Source organism: Eublepharis macularius, chromosome 17 (genome assembly GCF_028583425.1).
Source record: "Eublepharis macularius isolate TG4126 chromosome 17, MPM_Emac_v1.0, whole genome shotgun sequence".
Taxonomy (NCBI): Eukaryota; Metazoa; Chordata; class Lepidosauria; order Squamata; family Eublepharidae; genus Eublepharis; species Eublepharis macularius.
In genome coordinates this window covers 31,159,223-31,177,710 of record NC_072806.1, presented here as the reverse complement: position 1 = coordinate 31,177,710, position 18,488 = coordinate 31,159,223, and the positions used below count along the sequence as shown (strand labels likewise).

The following is an 18,488-nucleotide window of genomic DNA, read 5'->3' as shown; positions in this document are numbered from 1 at the left end:
GAGAGACATCTTTAAGGATCTCATCTAGCTGCCTCTCAGCTGCTCTTCCAAGTCTCAATCTTCTTCTGATTTCTTCACTGCAGTCTCCCTGTTGAGTGATGATTGAGCCAAAGACTAGAAAATCTTGAACAACTTCAGTTTCCTCATTGTCATTGTCATTACTTTTGTCTTCTTGATGCTCAGTGTTAAGGGGTAAGATTTAGGTATTCTGCCACATGGGCCCCTGATCATTATCTTCCTGTCTTTGAAGATCTAGTTCGGTGAATAGTTGGAGTGTTGCTGATTTGTGCTGGTTGTATGTAAACGACTTACCATCTTCAAGGATGGTTTGTTACCCAAGTCAATTTTGTGTGAGGGATTCCCTATATTTTTGTTTTTGCCTCCCCGACAGCTTGAAGAAAAGCTCAAAGAGAAAGTGGACACCAGCCTGGTGGAAAGGATCAACCTGATGGGGGAAATGGACACCTTCAGCACGTACGTTTGACGCGGCCGGTCTCGTTCAGGACCTGGTTTGCTCTTTTGTGATTTTTTCGACAGACCTTTGGGAGTGCTGGCGGGTGAAAGAGCCAGAGCCAGCCACAACGTGAAAATGGAAGAGCAACAAGATTGCCCTGTGACCACAAGACCCTGTTCACACATCATGTCCTTTAGGTGTACACCATAGGGGGGGAAATGGCAATGAAACCCTTCAGTGTACGCTTAAAATGTGTGGATGAGACTGCTGTGGGGAACACCAGCACAAAACACGACGCAGGGAGAACACTTGCACGTGTCCCTGCACCGCTAGGTACCCCTTGTGCCCTTTTCTGCTGCCTGTGGTTCCGAGCCCTGTGTGTACAAAGATGGCTTTTGTTGTGGTTCACACCACTGTATACACAGCAAATGTGCTGTGTGGCCAGTGCCCAGCGCTGGAGCGACTCTGGGTTGGCAGTAGCTCCTGACCGTGAGTGCTGTCGGTCCCACTCCCCGTCCCCCAAGAACCAGATTCCTCCGGTGGTGGTCTGTTGTGGGGCTCCATTGAGGGCAAGCTGCCAGGCCTTGGATTGGAGGGATCGGGGTCCAGGGGAGGGGGGCAGTCTTACAGCTTTCCATTTTCCTGGCAAGGGGGAGTGGCGCTGAGCTCGGGAGCACCAAGGTCTTTGGGATGAGGTGGGGTGGAGATTAACCATTTTAAAATTTCACCTTTGGCTGGTGTGGCGTGAGGGTTCCTTGAAAAGAGGAGGCATGGATATGGATGCAGTCGTTGGCACAACTTCTCTGGGAGGCCTCAGGAAAGCTCTCTCTCTCTCTCTCTCTCTCTCTCTCTCTCTCTCTCTCTCTCTCTCTCTCTCTCTCTCTCTCTCTCTCTCAGCTATGATCTTCTGATCTGTAAAATGGAGTTTCCTTTGCAGGGGGAGGGGGGCTGTGAGAGTTCGTCAGATAATCACTTCAAGGCAATGCTTTTTTTTTTTCCTAAACAAGGTTCCAGGACTCATGATGTTTTCCCCTCTCAGCCCAAGTCCCGAATGCCCAAGAAGCATCAAAACTCCATAAAGAGGTCCTGGAACTCTGCTCCGGCACGTTCCCCCTGAAAAAAAGGCCCTGCCTTAAGAACCCTTTAACAATGATTGTACTCAAATACCTGTTGCTTGCCCTGCTTTCTGGTGCCTTTAAGAAGCTGCTGGTTGAGGGGAGCTGTCCTTTCCCCCCCTTTTTCCTTGAAGCTGCCCTCTTGTGCTTAGCATGGTTGACCAAAGCCCCTGGTGAGACACGAAATGTACCAAAAGGAGTCTTGCAAGCCATTGTTTTTCCAGAGCCAGCTGCCCTTCTTTCTGAACCATGAACTGCTATTCTCTCCTGCCTCGTGCAGGCAGCAGGCGTGCAGTGGGGCATGGGGAATCCGTGTTCCATTCCGGAGCGGGAGCCTGAGGAACGGCTGCCACATCCTAGGAGGGTGAAGGTAACCTGGCAGGCCGGGTCATGCCAATGAAGTCACCTCCGCCCAAATCCTATCTTCGCATTGGGCTGTTGAGCAGCGGGGGGCTGCGGGGGGCTAACTGCATGGCACTGAAAGCAAAGCAGAAAGCCACCTGAGTCAGCTTGAAGCAGCCACTGGTGTTTCTACTCCAGTGGGAAAGTCGGGTCTATTATAAAGACAAGCTGATGTTTCACAGCTAACGTTTTTCTGGCCTGCTTCTGATGGAGCTGTCTGCTGAGGTAACGTTGAGCCGCATGAAAAGAAAATGGAAAGAGACGAGGAGTGATGTTTCCATTAAAGCGATGATGTTCTGCCTGAGTCTTTTGACGCGTCGTGAGAGTTGTTGTGGCGGAAACGTTGAAAAGAGGTGGGGAGGGGGCAGCTTAGTTCAGGGGCTCTGTCAGAAATGATTTTGGCAGTTCTTGAGGGATGGTTGACATCTTTAATTAGAAAATAAAAGTGTAGATCATAGGTTATCTTTTCCCTCAGACAGACCTGGCCACATTGAGCAGTTTGTGAGGCTGGCAGCTGACTGGATTGTGTGACAGAGCTGTGTCAATGGGGCTGTGCCCTCTGCCCCCCAGCCCCAAATCCACATTCTGTACAGGGCAGGTGTTTATGCCCACTGCATTGCATTCCTTTGTAAATGTCTTATGTCCTGTTAAGGGGGGCAGTTGTAATAATACTCCCATTCCAAATTTGGAGGTAGTGGAGAAGAGAGAGGAGCGTTGTGGGGCAAGAGGAAAGGGGGGTTACATAGACTATGGGTTAAAAACCCTTTGATTCCCCCCCCCCATTGGCAGCTTTGCTCACATCCACAGAAGCATGAGGTGGCCAAAGGGACTGTACCATTTGGGATGGTGGGGGACCGGGGGGGGGGGATCACAGCTTGAAACTCCAAAGGCTGCAGTTGCCCTGCCTGAAACAAGATTCTCCTTTCTTGTTTCCCTTCAGAGTGATTTCTAACAGCATCCAACTTCTGGTGCAGGACTTGGACGCGGCCTGCGATCCAGCTCTCACAGCCATGAGCAAGGTGGGGTCTCAAGCTCAGAGGGGGGTCTCGGGATGGCCACCCATTTATATGTTCTGCCTCTCATCTTGGAAGTCAAGGCAGCTTCTGTCAAGGGGAAAGGCAGTTTTTGCCCTCAGCATCTGATAGTCATACAGGCCACCTTTGTACATGGAGGTTCCATTTTGATTCTCTTGGCTAATAGCCATTGATGGAACTGTCTTCCTCCCTGAATTTGCTGATATCTTTTTTTAAAAAGTCCTGGAATCAAATGGTATTTTGTGGCAGCAAATGGTGCATGTTATGTTGCATATACATTATGTGGAGAAGTCTGTCCTGGACTTCCCACAGATCAGCTTCTCTGAGGACCCTGGATTTGCAGTATTCTGAGATAAGGAGAAAATACCTTCATCTTCTCGCTTCCCCTGCCATCCAGAATTTTACAAGGTGCCAGAACCCCCGCTCCAAAATATGTTTTCCCCCCAAGATGAAAAGCCCCCAAAACTTAGGGCATTCCTCCTAGGAAAAAATGCCCCAATTCTTTCTCTGTTGAAAGGCTTTCATTGGGACCCTCTTCCCATTTCTCTCACACAGTTACAGGGAGAAACTGGAAATGTGCTGGGTTTTTTTTTTAAAGCATTGAAAGAAAACCAGGCCTCAGTGGGTTTGAAGTTGTTAAAAAGGGCTTTCAGCCAAACGCCTCAATGTTTGTGAAACGGGCCCTGAGATGAAGCCTGCCTGTCTGAGGATGTTGTTTATGCTTTTGGGAAAGGGGAGCCAAGGACTTCAGGACCCTGAGTTGGATGCAGGTGAAGGCTCTTGTGGCTGCCTGTCAAGGGCTGCAGTACAAGCCTCTTTAAGCCCTGTGGCTAAATCTATGGGGTCTTGCAGGCTGACTCCCCACCCCTTGCGTTTTCTCTCTTAGACGTTTGTGTGCAATTGCCTTCTTTCTGGCCATCAGAGAATTAATTTGAAAATTATCCCAACACAAATACCTAAGGGGGAAGTAGCAACAGCAACAACAAAAGTGGTTGTTGTGGGTTTTCCGGGCTGTATTGCCGTGGTCTTGGCATTGTAGTTCCTGACGTTTCGCCAGCAGCTGTGGCTGGCATCTTCAGAGGTGTAGCACCAAAAGACAGAGATCTCTCAGTGTCACCACTGAGTGGTGGTGGGTGACACTGAGAGATCTCTGTCTTTTGGTGCTACACCTCTGAAGATGCCAGCCACAGCTGCTGGCGAAACGTCAGGAACTACAATGCCAAGACCACAGCCATACAGCCCGGAAAATCCACAACAACCATTGTTCTCTGGCCGTGAAAGCCTTCGACAATACATCGAGCAACAACAAAATCCCACACTCTCTTCCAAGCCCCAGTAACTGCAAAAGAAGACCTTTGCCTGAGGACTTAGATTCATATTTCTGTTGATCTCTTTTCAGGATGGGTCTTCTACTCCCGTCCCCTCTGCCACTGTAGTCATTGTTTGTGTGTGCAAGTGTGTGTGTCATATAAACATTACACTGAATATACACTTTTAAGATAAGAGCTTTCTTTTCTGCTCCTTCCCTCATTCTGTCCTCTTTAAACTGACTTTCACTTCAGTGAGGAACTTCCTAGCAGATGCAAAGCTGCAGCTTTGTGGCGTATGGGCTAGAGTGTTGATGTTAGGTTGGGAGACAAAGTTTGACTGGATGACTTTGGGCCAGTCACTATTTCTCAGCCTCAACAGGTTGAGCTTCTCAGCCAACAGCCAGGTTGTTGTGAAGATAAAGGGGCAGGGGTTTTATGCCCCATTTGGTCTTTGGGAGTGCCCGTTAAATCTATTCCTGGGAGGTGCCCCATTTTCAGTTTGGCAAAATTACCCGAGGAAGACTGTGGGAAACATGGCTCTTGAAAGTCTAGCCAGGTGGGCGTGGTGCCCTCCTCCCACCATGGTCTCACCGACCCTTGCTTGAACTCCAGACGTCTGCCACCACCTCAACACTGAGCCGCCTTCTTAACACCTGCAGATGCAGTGGCAGAACGTGGAGCACGTGGGAGACCAGAGCCCTTACGTCACCTCCGTGATCCTGCACATCAAGCAGAACGTCCCCATCATCCGCGACAACCTGGCCTCCACCCGCAAGTACTTCACTCAGTTCTGCATCAAGTTTGCCAAGTGAGTTTGCCACTCTGGCCACGGGGCCTTCTTGGGGGAAGCGGAGTTGTTGCTTTTGAATGTGTTGAACCCAAAGGTAGGTTGAGGACCAGCTTGTCAGAGAGAATGAAGGCACACTACGTGTAATTAACTCATGGTGCTCACATGCCCTCTTGACGTAGTGATGGCCACGAGCTTAGATTGCTTGAAAAAAGGAGTCGGCATGTAGATGGAGGCGGAGGGGGTCCATCACTGGCTATTGGAACCGCTGTGTTCAGAGGCAGCTGACCTCTGGATGCCAGTTGCTGGGTGGTGGTGGGACAAAAACAAGAGGAGATTTGGGCTTCTGCCTTGTGGTCCTTCTGGGTTTTCTACTTGGTCACTGTGGGAAACAGGTTACTTGCCTCAGTGGTCCGTTTGGCTGCTTTTATGTAAACATCTGTGCAGGAAATAGTGATTATAATAATAACATTTGATTGATATCCCACCCTTCAGGACAACTTAATGCCAACTCAGAGCGGTTTACAAAGTATGTTATTATTATCCCCACAACAAAACACCCTGTGAGGTGGGTGGGACTGAGAGAGCTCTGGAAGAGCTGTGAATGACCCAAGGTCACCCAGCTGGCTTCAAGTGGAGGAGTCGGGAATCAAACCCGGCTCTCCAGATTAGAGTCTTGCGCTCTTAACCACTACACCAAAAGATCTTCAAAGGACAGTTATCCTCATGAGACGCTGGGCTGTGTTGTGCTGTCCCTCAGTTCTGGAAGAGAAGTACCACAATAAATTTACAAACAAGTTTGCCTGCCCGTGGATCCCTAGGGGCACAAGCAGGTGTTAACGATATGGTTGTCATGTAATGTCCTCCGCACATCACATTTCGAGGCATACTGCTTTTCATGATGAAAGGCTCTATTTAAATGGCTAACAGCAGCAGCTGCTGTGAATTTCTTTTCATTCTCCTTCCTGGCACCCCCCCCCCCAATAATAGCTGGCTGTCACCATATCTTGTGGCAGCAAGTTCCATAAGTTAATTGCACATTGTGTGATGTACTCTAGACTCCAGCATGTCAAGAAGGCAGCAGTTAAGCCTGGGGTGGGTGTCTTGAAGGTATGCCAGATCCAACTCTTAAGGGTACATGAACGGGGCTTAATTCTACTAGTTAATCTGTCTTTTCAATATGGGGAACTTCACAGTTCTGAAGGAATTCAGTCTCCTGCACCATCCACCATTGCCAGTGGGCTTGTCTGCCAGCTGTGGACACAGCCCTATAAGGCTTCAGAAAAGCAGGTGGAAAGAGAGTTCAGACTTCCCACTTCTCTTCCCAAAATACCTTTGGTGCGTTGTGTTCCAGCAAGCTAATCCCCTCTTTCCCTCCGCCCGATAAATCAGGCAGCCTAGGAATTTTTGTGCTGGTTCCAGGATCAAAACACTATTTGTTAAAAAAAAAAGGTTGCCAGATCTCTTCGGCTATTCCCTTTTGGCAGCCAGCCGCCAGTCCATTTCTGCCCCACTCCGAATCTCTGGGCTCCCAGTTAATCTTCAGGGACAACTCTTGCGCAGTCCCCAGATGCTGGCAGCCGTGGCCAGTTTTCAGAGTGAAGTATGTATGATGCCATGCATTCCAGGTGGCTGTGCCAGAGTTCGTAATAATCATTTAGTGGCCTGACATCTTCTTTTAATCCGTTTGTCCTGTGCATGCCCCAGACCAATTAAAAAGCTCACTAGTTGGCCTGTACCACGGAAGACCCATCCCACCACTCTTGCATCTGGGAGGTGTTTGGGCAATACCTGAAGGAAGCCTTTTCAGGCTGGACTGGAGAAACCTGATTTCCCCCCCCCTACCTTTGCCTCTCCGGCAGCCTGTTTGGTTTCTTTGTGTTGATTCCTTTTTTTAGCCTGTCCTTTCTCCAAGGATCACAAAGCAGCATGCACAGTTTGTTCTCTGACCACAACAACCTTGTGGTTGAAAGCAACTTGGCCCTGGGTTGAACAATTGTTTCAGCCTTGAGCCCAGCACTCTTCCCGTTATGCCAGTGGCAGCTTTCTCCTGCCACTGATGGCTGCGTTGCCTGTAGGCTGAGGGTTCAGCACGAGTGCTAGTAAAGCGTGGGCCGGGCTGTGGAATTTAGCTGCTTGGAAATATTGTTTAAATAAGAAGAGCACATTTTTATAGCACTCATGGCTGCAGAAAGAGTCTTGAAAGTATGCAAAACTAAGATTTTTCAATAGCTGGGGATAGGACTTCAGTCCCCTGTGGTGACTAGGTTGAACAAAAGAAGGGCATCTATGCAAAATAGCAGACGACAGAAATTAGCATTTCTGGGTGCAGAATAATTTTATTATAGGCAACATTTCTCCCACCCCCCATATGGGCATTCCCTGAAAAGCCTGTTGAGTGATTTTTGATAGTAGGATTTCTCTCAGTTTTGGGGTGGGTGGGGAGTGTGTGTGTGTGTGTGAGAGAGAGAGAGAGAAAATCTTGACTGTGTTCAACTTTCCTGGTCTTCTGGTCCCTAACGGAATTTACTGTTCATTTTCTTCCTCCCTGGAGCCCATGCTGCCCCCACTTGCTGTTGGCATGGCACAGCATCTGGCCAGAGGTTGAGGTTGCAAGGGTGAATTTTTGGGGCTCGCAGGGGAAGTGAGTTAACTTTTGCACATTTTCTCAGGGGTGGGTGGCCAGGAGAGCCTGAGCCAAGCGGCCTCTGTGGAGCTGGACATGAGGACGGTTCCAGCAGATGCACTGAGGGAGCTGACAGCCTTGCGATCACCACCGCAGTCCAGGTCCAATCCAGGCAGATTCTGCAGCACCATCAGCACCCCGGGTGCCTTGTGGCTCTGCTCGCTCCAGGGCTGTGCTGACTTCCCACTCCATCCCAACAATGGTCAGAGTCCCTCCTTGAATCATCACCCCTTTCGGACTTCCTGCTGCCATGTGAATTCTTTTGTTCTTTCCTGCAGCTCTTTTATCCCCAAGTTCATCAACCACCTCTTCAAGTGCAAGCCGATTAGCATGGTGGGGGCAGAACAGGTAAGACGCCAAAAGAAACGAGGGAAGGGGCTGGAAGGGACTAACGGTAGAGCAGTCTGGCGCTGAGCAGAAGTCAGCAGGGAGGCTAGAGAGAGAGGTCTGGGCTGAGCGCCGGCCAGATTTCCCCCCATCTCATGTCAAGGGTTTCAGAGTAGGGCGAGGCAGATGAGTCTGTCCTTGTGTGCCTTTTTCATTCCCACCCGTGTTTGCTGCAGGCATCCCCCGGCCACTGGCTTCTTGAATGGTGTTCATACGCAATCGATGCAGAAGTGATGTTAAAAAATATGTCGATTAAATGGGGGAAATTGCCAAGAGGAAATGGAAAATGATGCAAAAATAAAGACTTGCAGGTTCATTCTGCCCAAGGGAAGAATAAAAATGAAATGGGGCTTTTTGCATCAGAGCTGTGGGGCTGTATGTGTGGCCTTACTACCCCACTTCCAAATGCATGGCTAGGCCAGCTGCCAGATGTTTGCCACCAGGTGTTCGTGTGGCTACCGATAACTTAGACTCGCTCGCTCTCATTTTTTTTCTTCAGGTACTTAGGGTGCCTGAATCAGAGACTGGCCTTCTGTGGTGCAGCTGTGGCTTTAAGGCATCGTTCAGTGTGGGAAACCTCGTCCACCAACTTGCTTGCCTGCATAAGCCCCAGAGCAGTGAGCAAGAGCTAGGCAAGGGCACATTTCCCCAGCAAGGCAGCTGCTGTTTGGATCTTGGGGCCAGACTGCCCCCCTGTCCACTCAAACTTTCCTGGTACATGGATATCTGTTCAGGGTGGCTGCGTTTTGAAGATTATGCAGAGCTGAAACTGCCCTACTCCCCATTCAGGGGATGCACCTGTTGGTCCCGTTGCGAAATATATCCCCGCACAGCCCACCAGCCTTTGTGCAAGGAAGTAGCTAAGAGGCTCCTTCTGTTCAGCTGTCGGTCCCAACTGCAGCTGCTTCGGAATGGCTCTGTTTATGCCGGGAGGAAAGGTTGGGTCTCCCCCAATGGGGACTGTTCCAGAATGAGGCTTAGGGTGCCTTCCTCTCCCAAGGCATTACAGGGAAGAGAAGTCTATACATCAATGGCACATCTGTGAAATGAAATACAATCTCTCTCTCCCTCCCTCTGGGGGAAAAAACCAAATTCCAACTCTTCTTGGCATTTGGTTTTGATTAGCCGAAGTGCCGCTCCCCCTTGGCGAGTGGAGCAAATTTCATTGGTGTCTGAGGGTGCTCGCTGAACATTTCCTACCTAACCGAGCACTTTTAAAGGCACTAATCAGCACATTCCCGGTACTTTAAAGAGATGACTGGATTGGAATGGTTGCGCTCTGGGGTTTTTTTGCGGGGGGAGAGAGGTTCTTCAACACAAGTTTGTTAGTCATTTTCCCATCTTAAACTGTTTTTAAACCAAGGGGTGATTGTATGTTCCACTCGCCTGCTTTGGTGAGACCTGTGAAGCTGGGATTCCCATGAATCTTGGTCTCACAATGTCAGAGGAGAGGTTGTGCTCCTGGATCCAGTGAAGGGACCAGAGGACCCAAGTGCAGCTCAACGGTGTTCTGTTGGTCAGAGGGGTGGGGCACCGTTTTTTGCTCTCCTCGACCAACCCCAGATTGCATTTAATAACAGCAACAACATCATTCAATTTATATACCGCCCACTCAGAGCGGTTTACAAAGTGTTGTTATTATCCCCACAACTGTAATCACCCTGTTAGGCAGGTGGGGCTGAGAGAGTTCCGAGAAGCTGTGACTGACTCAAGGTCACCCAGCTGGCTTCAAGCGGAGGAGTGGAGAATAAAACCCGGCTCTCCAGATTAGAGTCCCGCGCTCGTAACCGCGACACCAAACTGGCTGTCTGTGGCCAGTTTGGTGTAGTGGCCAGCTGTGTGCTAGGTGGCATACCAGACGTCGATCTTTTTTATTTGTTGCAAGCATACCTTTATGTCCTCGTAAGGAGTTCAGAGCAGTTTGTCTGGTTCTTGGGGGGCTCCATTCATGCGGCCTGGTTCATAGGGGGGTTTCTCAAACTGCCCCCCTCGCAGCTGAACTGTAGGGTGAGCCTTTCCGCATTCACTGGATGTGAATCTCTGCCCCAGATCACTTAGAGGTCTCTTCTAGATGGATATGCCACCCTAGGAGGATTGGCCAGGGGCAGCGAATGAAGTGCTACCCAGATGGCTTTGACATGAGTGGGAATACCTGGCAGGTGTCGGCCTAGGATTGGCAGGCCAGAACTAGAATGTGCCTTCTTGGCGAGGTGAGAAAAGGATGCCCTTCAACTGCACCTTCCATCTGGCACAGCTGCTGCTGGACACCCACTCTCTGAAGATGGTACTTCTAGACCTGCCGTCCATCGGGTCCCAGGTGGTGAGGAAGGCCCCTGCCAGCTATACCAAGATTGTGGTAAAGGGCATGACCCGGGCTGAAATGATCCTTAAGGTAACGCAGCCACTTCTCCGGTTGAATGGTTCGGGGGGCTTTTGCACGTGTGTCAGTGGCCCTTCTGGCTGCTCCACTTGAGGGCAGTGGAAAGGAGGGCCCTGCGCAGGCCAGAGGCAGATTGGCTGAAACAAGCCGGCTTGTGGTGTCATTTGAGGGTGGCTGTTGTGGAAAGGAGGGAAGGGGGTTCACTTACAGAATCTCTCATTGGAACTCTAGCAAGGGCAGGCCAAGGAGCAGTCGAGCCCCTTCATAGCTATGGCTGGGGGAGGGTGGGGGGCAGTATATATGTTCCTCCTAATCTCTGAAGGCAACCTCACTGTTTCGGCAGCAAGGCCCAGCAGGGGTCTGATCCCAGGGGTGGCAGCTCATGCTTTTTGCATGCAAGCGATGCTGAGAGTGCCAGTTTGCCTCAAACCCGTTTGGAAGAATCTCTCGGTGCCTTGGGCCTCCTATACTTTGGGCCAGAGAGAAGCTGTTTCAGACACTTGATGCCTGCATCATTTTGGGAGCTGGGGCGTCGAATGGATAGTTGGTTGAGAGTTGTCTCTTCACATACCCTCTTCAGTTTGATTAATCATTCCATTGGGTTGGTGGTCCCCCCCCCCCACACACTTTTACCAACAGCAAAAGATTACCATTCTTTTGGCAGCTTCACCTGCCGGGCTGATTTTGTCCATTGACATGATCAGCCATTGCTGAATTGTAGTAGATAACACGATAGGTATCTTCCCTCTTCCCTGGTTGCTTTTCGCAGCTCATAGTCAGGTTTCTGTGCTTTTCTGCTGAGATCATGCAGAGAGGTGCCCATATCTTGGTTTTGCATGGCACTCATCTGTGGACAAAGTGTTGTGGGAGGGGGGCAGATTGTGTGCCAGAGAGGGCAGTGCTGAAGTTCTCCCCAACGGCAGAGCTCTTCCCCAAATATTTAGGGCAAATTGTTTGTGCGTGCTAAGAAGGTGAGATCAGCCACAGCTTCCCACTGTGTTTGCACAGTGCAAATGCACGCGTGGCCCATCACCACAGGCTGCGCACATTTTGTCTCGGCTAGTGCGGGAGGATCCGCTGGCTCCTTGGATTTTCGCCTGGGACTCCTCTCCAGTTTGTTGGTGACTCATTCTTTAAGGTCGAACGGGATTGTCAAAGTGCCATTGTAGTACCGAAAATTTGGCAGAAGCCCTATCCGGCTATGGCTGCCATTCTTCCCAAAGGCATTTCCTTTGACATTTGGCCATCTGTCCCTGCAGGTTGTGATGGCCCCACACGAGCCCCCGGTGGTGTTTGTTGACAACTACATCAAACTCCTGGCTGACTGCAGCCCAGACACCTTTCAGAAGATCCTGGACATGAAGGTAAGGTGAAAACTGGGTGCTTGAACTATGCCCCCCTTCGTTTTGCCATTCAAATGCCCCTCCTGGATGTGGGGGAAAGGATTTTTTTTAGATTGGGGAAAGGAGGGCTAGAGTTCAGTGGCCGAGGCGCATGCTTTGCATTGAGGAAGTCCTGGAGTTTAGTCCCTGGCCTATCTCTGTTAAAAGGTTATTAATGAGCAAGGCTGTCTGAGCCGTCTCTGCAGCGTTGGACGTTCAGTGCATAGCCTGAATCCTCCCTCGAAAGGTGGAGTTTTTCCTCTCCAGATACTTCAAGGCTTGGCCTGCTCTGGGAGCCATGCAGACCTGCTTTGATAGGAATGCTCATTGCTTCGCTTGCCTCCCTTCCCTTTAGAAGCTGAGCTTCCAACACAGAGCCCAAGCAATGATTCCCAACAAAAATAGAATGTGACATAGGGGCAAGAAGTTCACTGCCCGAGCATCTCAACTTGTGTGGTAGCGAAGCCTCCAGCTAGGCATTATGTGAGCAAGCATGGCTGCCACCCAGATCACTGCTACACTTTGGAGTTCTCCCTACCTGCTTACTAGTGCCATGGCATCGTGGGTTTCTCTGCCCGGTGACAATCTGATTCTTTGGACGAGGGGCTAGCAGGGGACGCCTAAGTTTCTGCAGTTTACCTCCTGTAGAACATCTTCCCCGAAGCGACTTTCCCCAGCATTATTGCAAGTAATTTAAAAGGACAATTTTACGGTTGGAGCACGATCAGGATTTTGTTGCTGGGACTTTGTATAACCCTTGCGGCTAGTATCTCTTTTATGAATGATGAATGGTATTTATTGTAATTTATTATTTATTATTGTGTGTTAATTATTGGATGATATTTATTGTTGGGAAATGGAATAGTTTGTTGATGGATAGAGGAATATATTGAATCACTGAGCACTTAATGATATGTATAAATGCACTTTATACATATCACTTAATAGATTATTCATAAAGTGGATTTGATTGTTAGTTGCTAGTTAGTCTTGAGTATTTCTCTCCTGGTTGTGGCTTATTCATTTGAGTTCTCGTACATACCAGGAGAGCCATTGTTGGCTGAGTTACCATTAAAGGGTGGGCAAATGGGCTGAGGAATTACATCCCCCTGTAAGCTGACTTGTATTTCAGGCCAGTCCTGTCCCTAAGTGCCCTTTCTTTGGCTGTCTTCACCCGGCAGGGTCTCAAGCGGAGTGAGCAGAGCAGCATGCTGGATTTGTTCCGCCAGAGGCTCCCGGCCCCTCCATCTGGGGTGGAGAACGCAGCCTCCATCTCACTGACGGCCCCCACGCCCGAGCAGGAGTCTTCCCGCATCCGCAAACTGGAAAAACTCATCAAGAAAAGGCTCTGAAGATGGGGGTGGTTGTTGCGCTCCCCACTGCTGCTCTGTGGGGCCTTCTGCCCCAGTCTGAGTTGGAACTCCTCATATGGATAACAAAAGTTCCAGATCCACTCCTTCCCTCCACCTGCCCTTCCTCCCCAGATCCTCTTGGTTTGTCATAGTCCTGAATATATTCTCAGCTTCAAAACCTCCAATTGAGAATCTAACAATGGTAGTCTTGTCAGCTTGTTCCACTTTGGGCTGTTGGCAACAGGCTCTCTTCTTTTGAATCTTCCTCTATAGGGAGGACTCTCCGAACTGTGAATCTTTTCTTTGTGCTTGTTCTCAATCTCCTGTTCCTTTATAGAGGCAGGAGTATCCAAATAGGTGACCAAAATCGTCCCGTAGCCTGAAAGGGAAAGACGTGCATCATGTTGTTCTCAGCTCCCCCCCAGCAGCTTCTCAGAGGGTTTCCCCCCAGTCCCTTCCTCTTCCTCTCCCATTGCAGGGCCCCCTTTCCTCACAAATTTCCTCCACATGCCAGTGTGCAGTGCTATTAAGGAATCGTTGTTTGCATGCGGGTGGGCTGTTATATTAACAGTGCACACGCATGCCACTAAAAGGGAATGCCAGAACTAAATCCAGGTGGTGGGAAGCAGGCCCGCTGGAGCAGACGGGGGACTGGGTGCGTGTGTGCTGGAGCCAGCTTGGTAACTGAGCAGAGGGAGATTCTGAGACTTTCAAATTTGGTCCATCAAGGCAGCCGCACTTGGTCTTTCAAAGATACTCAGAAAGTACATCTCCAAAAATTCAAGGCATAGCAGTTTCATTTCTTCCCCCACTCCCTTCCCTTTTCTGTGGACTTTTTTCCTTCCCTCATTTCCATCTGGCTTCCTTGTTCTCAGTTGCTCCATTTTAAGAAATGAGGACTTGTCAGCAAGAACCCCCTTGGTGAGCTCTTCTCCCTGCTCCCACCTCTCCCCAATAATGTCTAGTACAGCTTACCTGTGGTGGCAGAATGCATGATGAAATTCTGGTATGGCCCAAGGTACGTTGTACAAGATGTTTCCCTGTGTGTACCTGCTTGTGTGTGTGTTTCAGCCCGGGGCGGGGTAGTGGTGGTGGTTAAACCTGACTTTTTCAGTATGTGTGGCTGCCCCTGTCCAGCTTTTTGCCTGCTGGTCCTCAGCTATGCTTTGACCTCCTCTGCTCCTCCTTCCAAGATATTGCTTGGACCTCTCCTGTACAGCCAAGGCTTCTAGGAGATGGCAGAAATTTGTTCAAAGCAACGTCATTTTGACGTATAGAAAAAATGAGCCAATTTAGCTAACATTGGTCTAAAAGATCCCTGATTTTTAACTCCACAGGAGTGCTACTTTGAGTTCTGCCAAGAAGCAGAGAATGATTTGATGGCTGGACTTGCCCATGTCGTGTTTGCGTTCTTGCAAAATGATCCTTGGTTCCCTCCCGTTCCTTGTTTCCTATACCCTTTGCTGTGTGTTCCTGGCTCAAGGTTCCTGGACAAGGTGACCCTTTCCTAGCCCTAGGCATTCCTAGCTTCCTGGCACATCATTCTCTGGAGGTGAGCAAGAGCCACTTAAAAAAAAATGTCTCATATGATTTTCCTTGACTTCCCTTCTGCTGGTGGCCAGCCCAATCCACAGAACGCTGCTTTGGAACAGTTGAGTCCTCCAGGCCAGATTTCCAGAGGGGGCCCCACATTGACACACCCCAGCCTGTGCCAAGCTGCTTGTCTCACTGGGATTGTTAAGGAGCCAGGCCTGCTTCTGGTGTGTTGAAGGGAGGATTATAAGAGTAGAAATATTGATAATCCTCTAGGTGTTGGAGGACTTTACTGAAGTTAAATTTCAGAGTTTGGAGCACTTTTCTTTCCAGAACGGGATGGGTGCAGGCCAAAAATTCTGTTTTTCTGCAGGGCCCCTTTAGATAAGGCCCCCAAGTCCTTCAGACCACCCCTGCCCATCTCCTTTGGGTTGGAAACAGAGAGCTTGGCAATATCTTTCGGGGCTGCTAAAAATAAGCTGCCGTCTTCCTTCCAAGGAGTCCCGTCTTTTGCTTCCTTGGCCTTTTGTCCTATTTGGTTGTGATCCAGGTCACGCCATGTGTACTCTCGGTACTGGTCAGCCGTGCAAAGGAAGTGGAGTTGAGGCGTGGAGTGGAGTTTTATAGATGTCCTTCCCTCAAGTGCAAACAGAGCATATTGCTACGTTCCTCTGCACACAAGCACCAAATTGCAGAATTGATAATGGCCAGAAAGGTGAAAGGGGGGGGGGGAAACATGGCTACTTTTGTTCCATACAGCATTCCAAATTCCGCCCCCTCCCCCCACAAGCAGTTGACTTAAAATGCAGCATGGGGGAGGGCATAACGAAAACCTTCTGATAGTCCGCCCTGCCCCATCCATTTAAATAATTACATCTGCTTTCCCACCCCCCTCATCTTTATCACTGACTTGAAAATAATCTTTCTGTATTTATTAGACCGGAATGTTTCTGGATGGTGCGTTAAGTCAGGTGTCTTTTGTTGTATATATTCTATTAATAAAGAGAATTAGGATGCCTTTTTTTTTTAAAGAAACAACTTCGAAATATTTTCGGTTGCTTATTTATAATGAGCACAGCAGGAGCCAAATGAAATTCTGTACTTGCACGTGCAGGGGCAGTAAGAAGCTATGCAAAGAAGATGCAAATAGGAGGGGGGCATTGAAGAGATGTTCAGTGGGTATTGCTCAGGGCGGGGTGGTGGTGGTTTCTGCTTCATGCCAAGACTGTGGTGTTTGGTTTAAACTACATAGGATCCTTATTAAAGCTCCTCTTCGTGTTATCTTAAACTTTTACCTCAGGAGGGCTCAGGTCGCAGCCAACACTCCCAAGTTTCAGTGGTTCTCCAGTTTACCCACACTTTTAAAGTCTAAAATACTTTCTCTTTGGGGCTTGAATTCCTCTACTAACGCCAACTATGGCATTTTGCTGCCTTTGTGTGACCTATATATTGCTGCCTCCCTGATTTCCTCAGTATTCCCAAAAGGTTTCTGCTGCCACCAAAGGCCTTTGCCTGAGACCTCTTCATTTTAACTGATATTATAAGGAGGCTTGCCAGCCCCACACCTGGACCCAGAGAATGCCCCCCCCCAGCCCAGCTCAACTGGCCAGCAGAGGGAAAAGGTATGGGGGGGGGGGGGAGAAGTGCTTGCACTGACCTGCTGCCCTGTCACTCTGAAAAATAACTTCATTTTCCCACATGACAAGAGAGCTGTGGGTCACACTGAAGCTCAGTGAATTAAGTATTGGCTCCAAACGGGTGATGAATTCCCTCATCATGCCAGAAAATGATGTCATTCTCCAGTGCGATGGGTGAGCGAGGGAACACCATGTATGCTTCGCTCGCATGTGGGAGATTAGTGCCCTGCTGCCCCCAGCCTCCTGCACCCCCACTTTGGCCCCTGGGGAACCTGTTAACTCGAATTATAGGAAGGATTGGTTATAGGTGGTAGTATGACAGAACAGTCAGCACGTGGCGGTGATTGTGAGGTAAAAAAAGAGACCCTATATTTCAGATGAAATAAGCATTTTACTTAACCAGAAGTAGAATTTATTTATAAGGACATATGTTCGATGCTTGCAGAGTACGGATAAGTGTATTGGTTTCAGAATAGGCACATAAACTTGGTGGTTGAAAAATAGTTATATATTCTTAAATGTTTATTACCAGACCCAGTCACAAACACTAATTTTTCACACAGTTGCCACTTAGGTTAAAAATTGTAAACAGACTGAGCCACAAAGACTTATTTCTCTTAGTTCTTCACTAACAAAATAACACAACTCTCTTCTTTTACCACATAGACTGCCACATAGATTCACTGAAGCACACTTTTTCTCAGCACTCTGACTAAAAACTGCCGTTTACTTCAGCTCTCAGGGTACAGCTACCATCCAACCCCAGCACACACCACTCACCCATCCAGCCCCTCTTCTCACTTCAGAGGCCTGCATTTAAACCCACAGTAACAAATATTCAAACCCCCGTATTAATACACAGAAATAAGACTCATGTTTACATGGTAAAACCGTTACACTGCCTCATTCCCCTTAAGAGCTGAGAGTCCAGTAATTTTTTTCACTCCTGGAGGTCATCAAGGTGACTGTGGCTGTCCAAACCAGTCCGAATTCTGTACGCCAAAATCTGTGAAGGGGCAGCTCAGAAAAGCAGAATAGCCTACTTTGCTTTATTTTAATGACCAGTGATTCGGCCTGTTGAGTTTCTGCAAGATCTTTTCCGGACAGTACCAGGTAGGTAGATGCTTTGCATTGGGGTGGCTTGCTTTGGGAATCAGAATTCTGGATTTAAGTGAACCTTCGGGAAGGTACATCAAGGTAGTTACAATAAAGCTTCTCTTTTCTGCAGAGGAAATGAAACCTTTTATGGAAGGTTGTACGTACTCTGACCTGAAAAAGCAAACAAAAACTCTGGACATTCTCCATCCCACACCCTGTATCAAGACAAACAGCCTTTTGCACATTTGCATACATTTTGCATAAATTTGCAAGCTGGGGCTGATGTCAGGAGCTTTGCAGGCCTCAGAAGTCATAATCCATTCTAGAATTGCATTCAAGTCCCTTTCTTCCTTTCATCAAGCATTGACCACAATCTACGCAGAAGGGCTAGAAACTTGAGTGTGCTTTTCGTTTTATAAATGAGCGAGAAGCTGCTGGTTTCAGGATGCAGCCCATCTGGCCTTTTTCCTGCTTTGCAGATACCTTACGAGTCTGCTCTGGTTTAGGGGCAGCAACCCCACCAGGGGAGTTGCTGAATGAGGTGTCCTCATACAAGCTGGGTGGCACTCTTTTGCACCGTGGGTGTGCATAGCCTGTTTCAGCGGATGCAGTCCTGCTGGAGGGTGTCTAGCCATCTTGTCTCTTCCTCTGGCGTCAGTGATGGTCAGGAAACGAAACTTCAAGGCTTTGCCTTGAGCTGCCTGAACATGTCAGAAAACTGCAATTTCCAACACAAAAGTGTGGCCATCCAATCCTGTAGCATACCTAGTATTAATACAGGTGCTCAGCGGCTTGCTAGTTTAGTACTTAAGCTAAGGACAGACCTCTCAGATCAGCCCAGAAGCCGGTTTCTAAGAGTGGCAGGCCAGAAGCCCACAAGCAAGGGTAGGGAGGTGTGGAGGGAACACCCTAGTGCATGCCCATGGTTACT

The 18,488-nt window shown here is 49.0% G+C and overlaps 1 protein-coding gene across 1 annotated transcript in view; it reads left to right on the top strand.

The window, feature by feature from the left end:
* Nucleotides 1-14,370, top strand: part of VPS53 (VPS53 subunit of GARP complex) — a 52,792-nt gene extending 38,422 nt beyond the window's left edge. Inside the window, exons 16-22 of the mRNA XM_055001356.1 lie at nt 392-474; nt 2,912-2,990; nt 4,975-5,123; nt 8,067-8,136; nt 10,430-10,567; nt 11,815-11,919; nt 13,119-14,370. Of these exons, the coding sequence (XP_054857331.1) occupies nt 392-474; nt 2,912-2,990; nt 4,975-5,123; nt 8,067-8,136; nt 10,430-10,567; nt 11,815-11,919; nt 13,119-13,289 (795 nt within the window). The 3' untranslated portion in view covers nt 13,290-14,370. The remainder of the gene's footprint in view (nt 1-391; nt 475-2,911; nt 2,991-4,974; nt 5,124-8,066; nt 8,137-10,429; nt 10,568-11,814; nt 11,920-13,118) is intronic.
* Nucleotides 14,371-18,488: the final 4,118 nt, after the last annotated feature.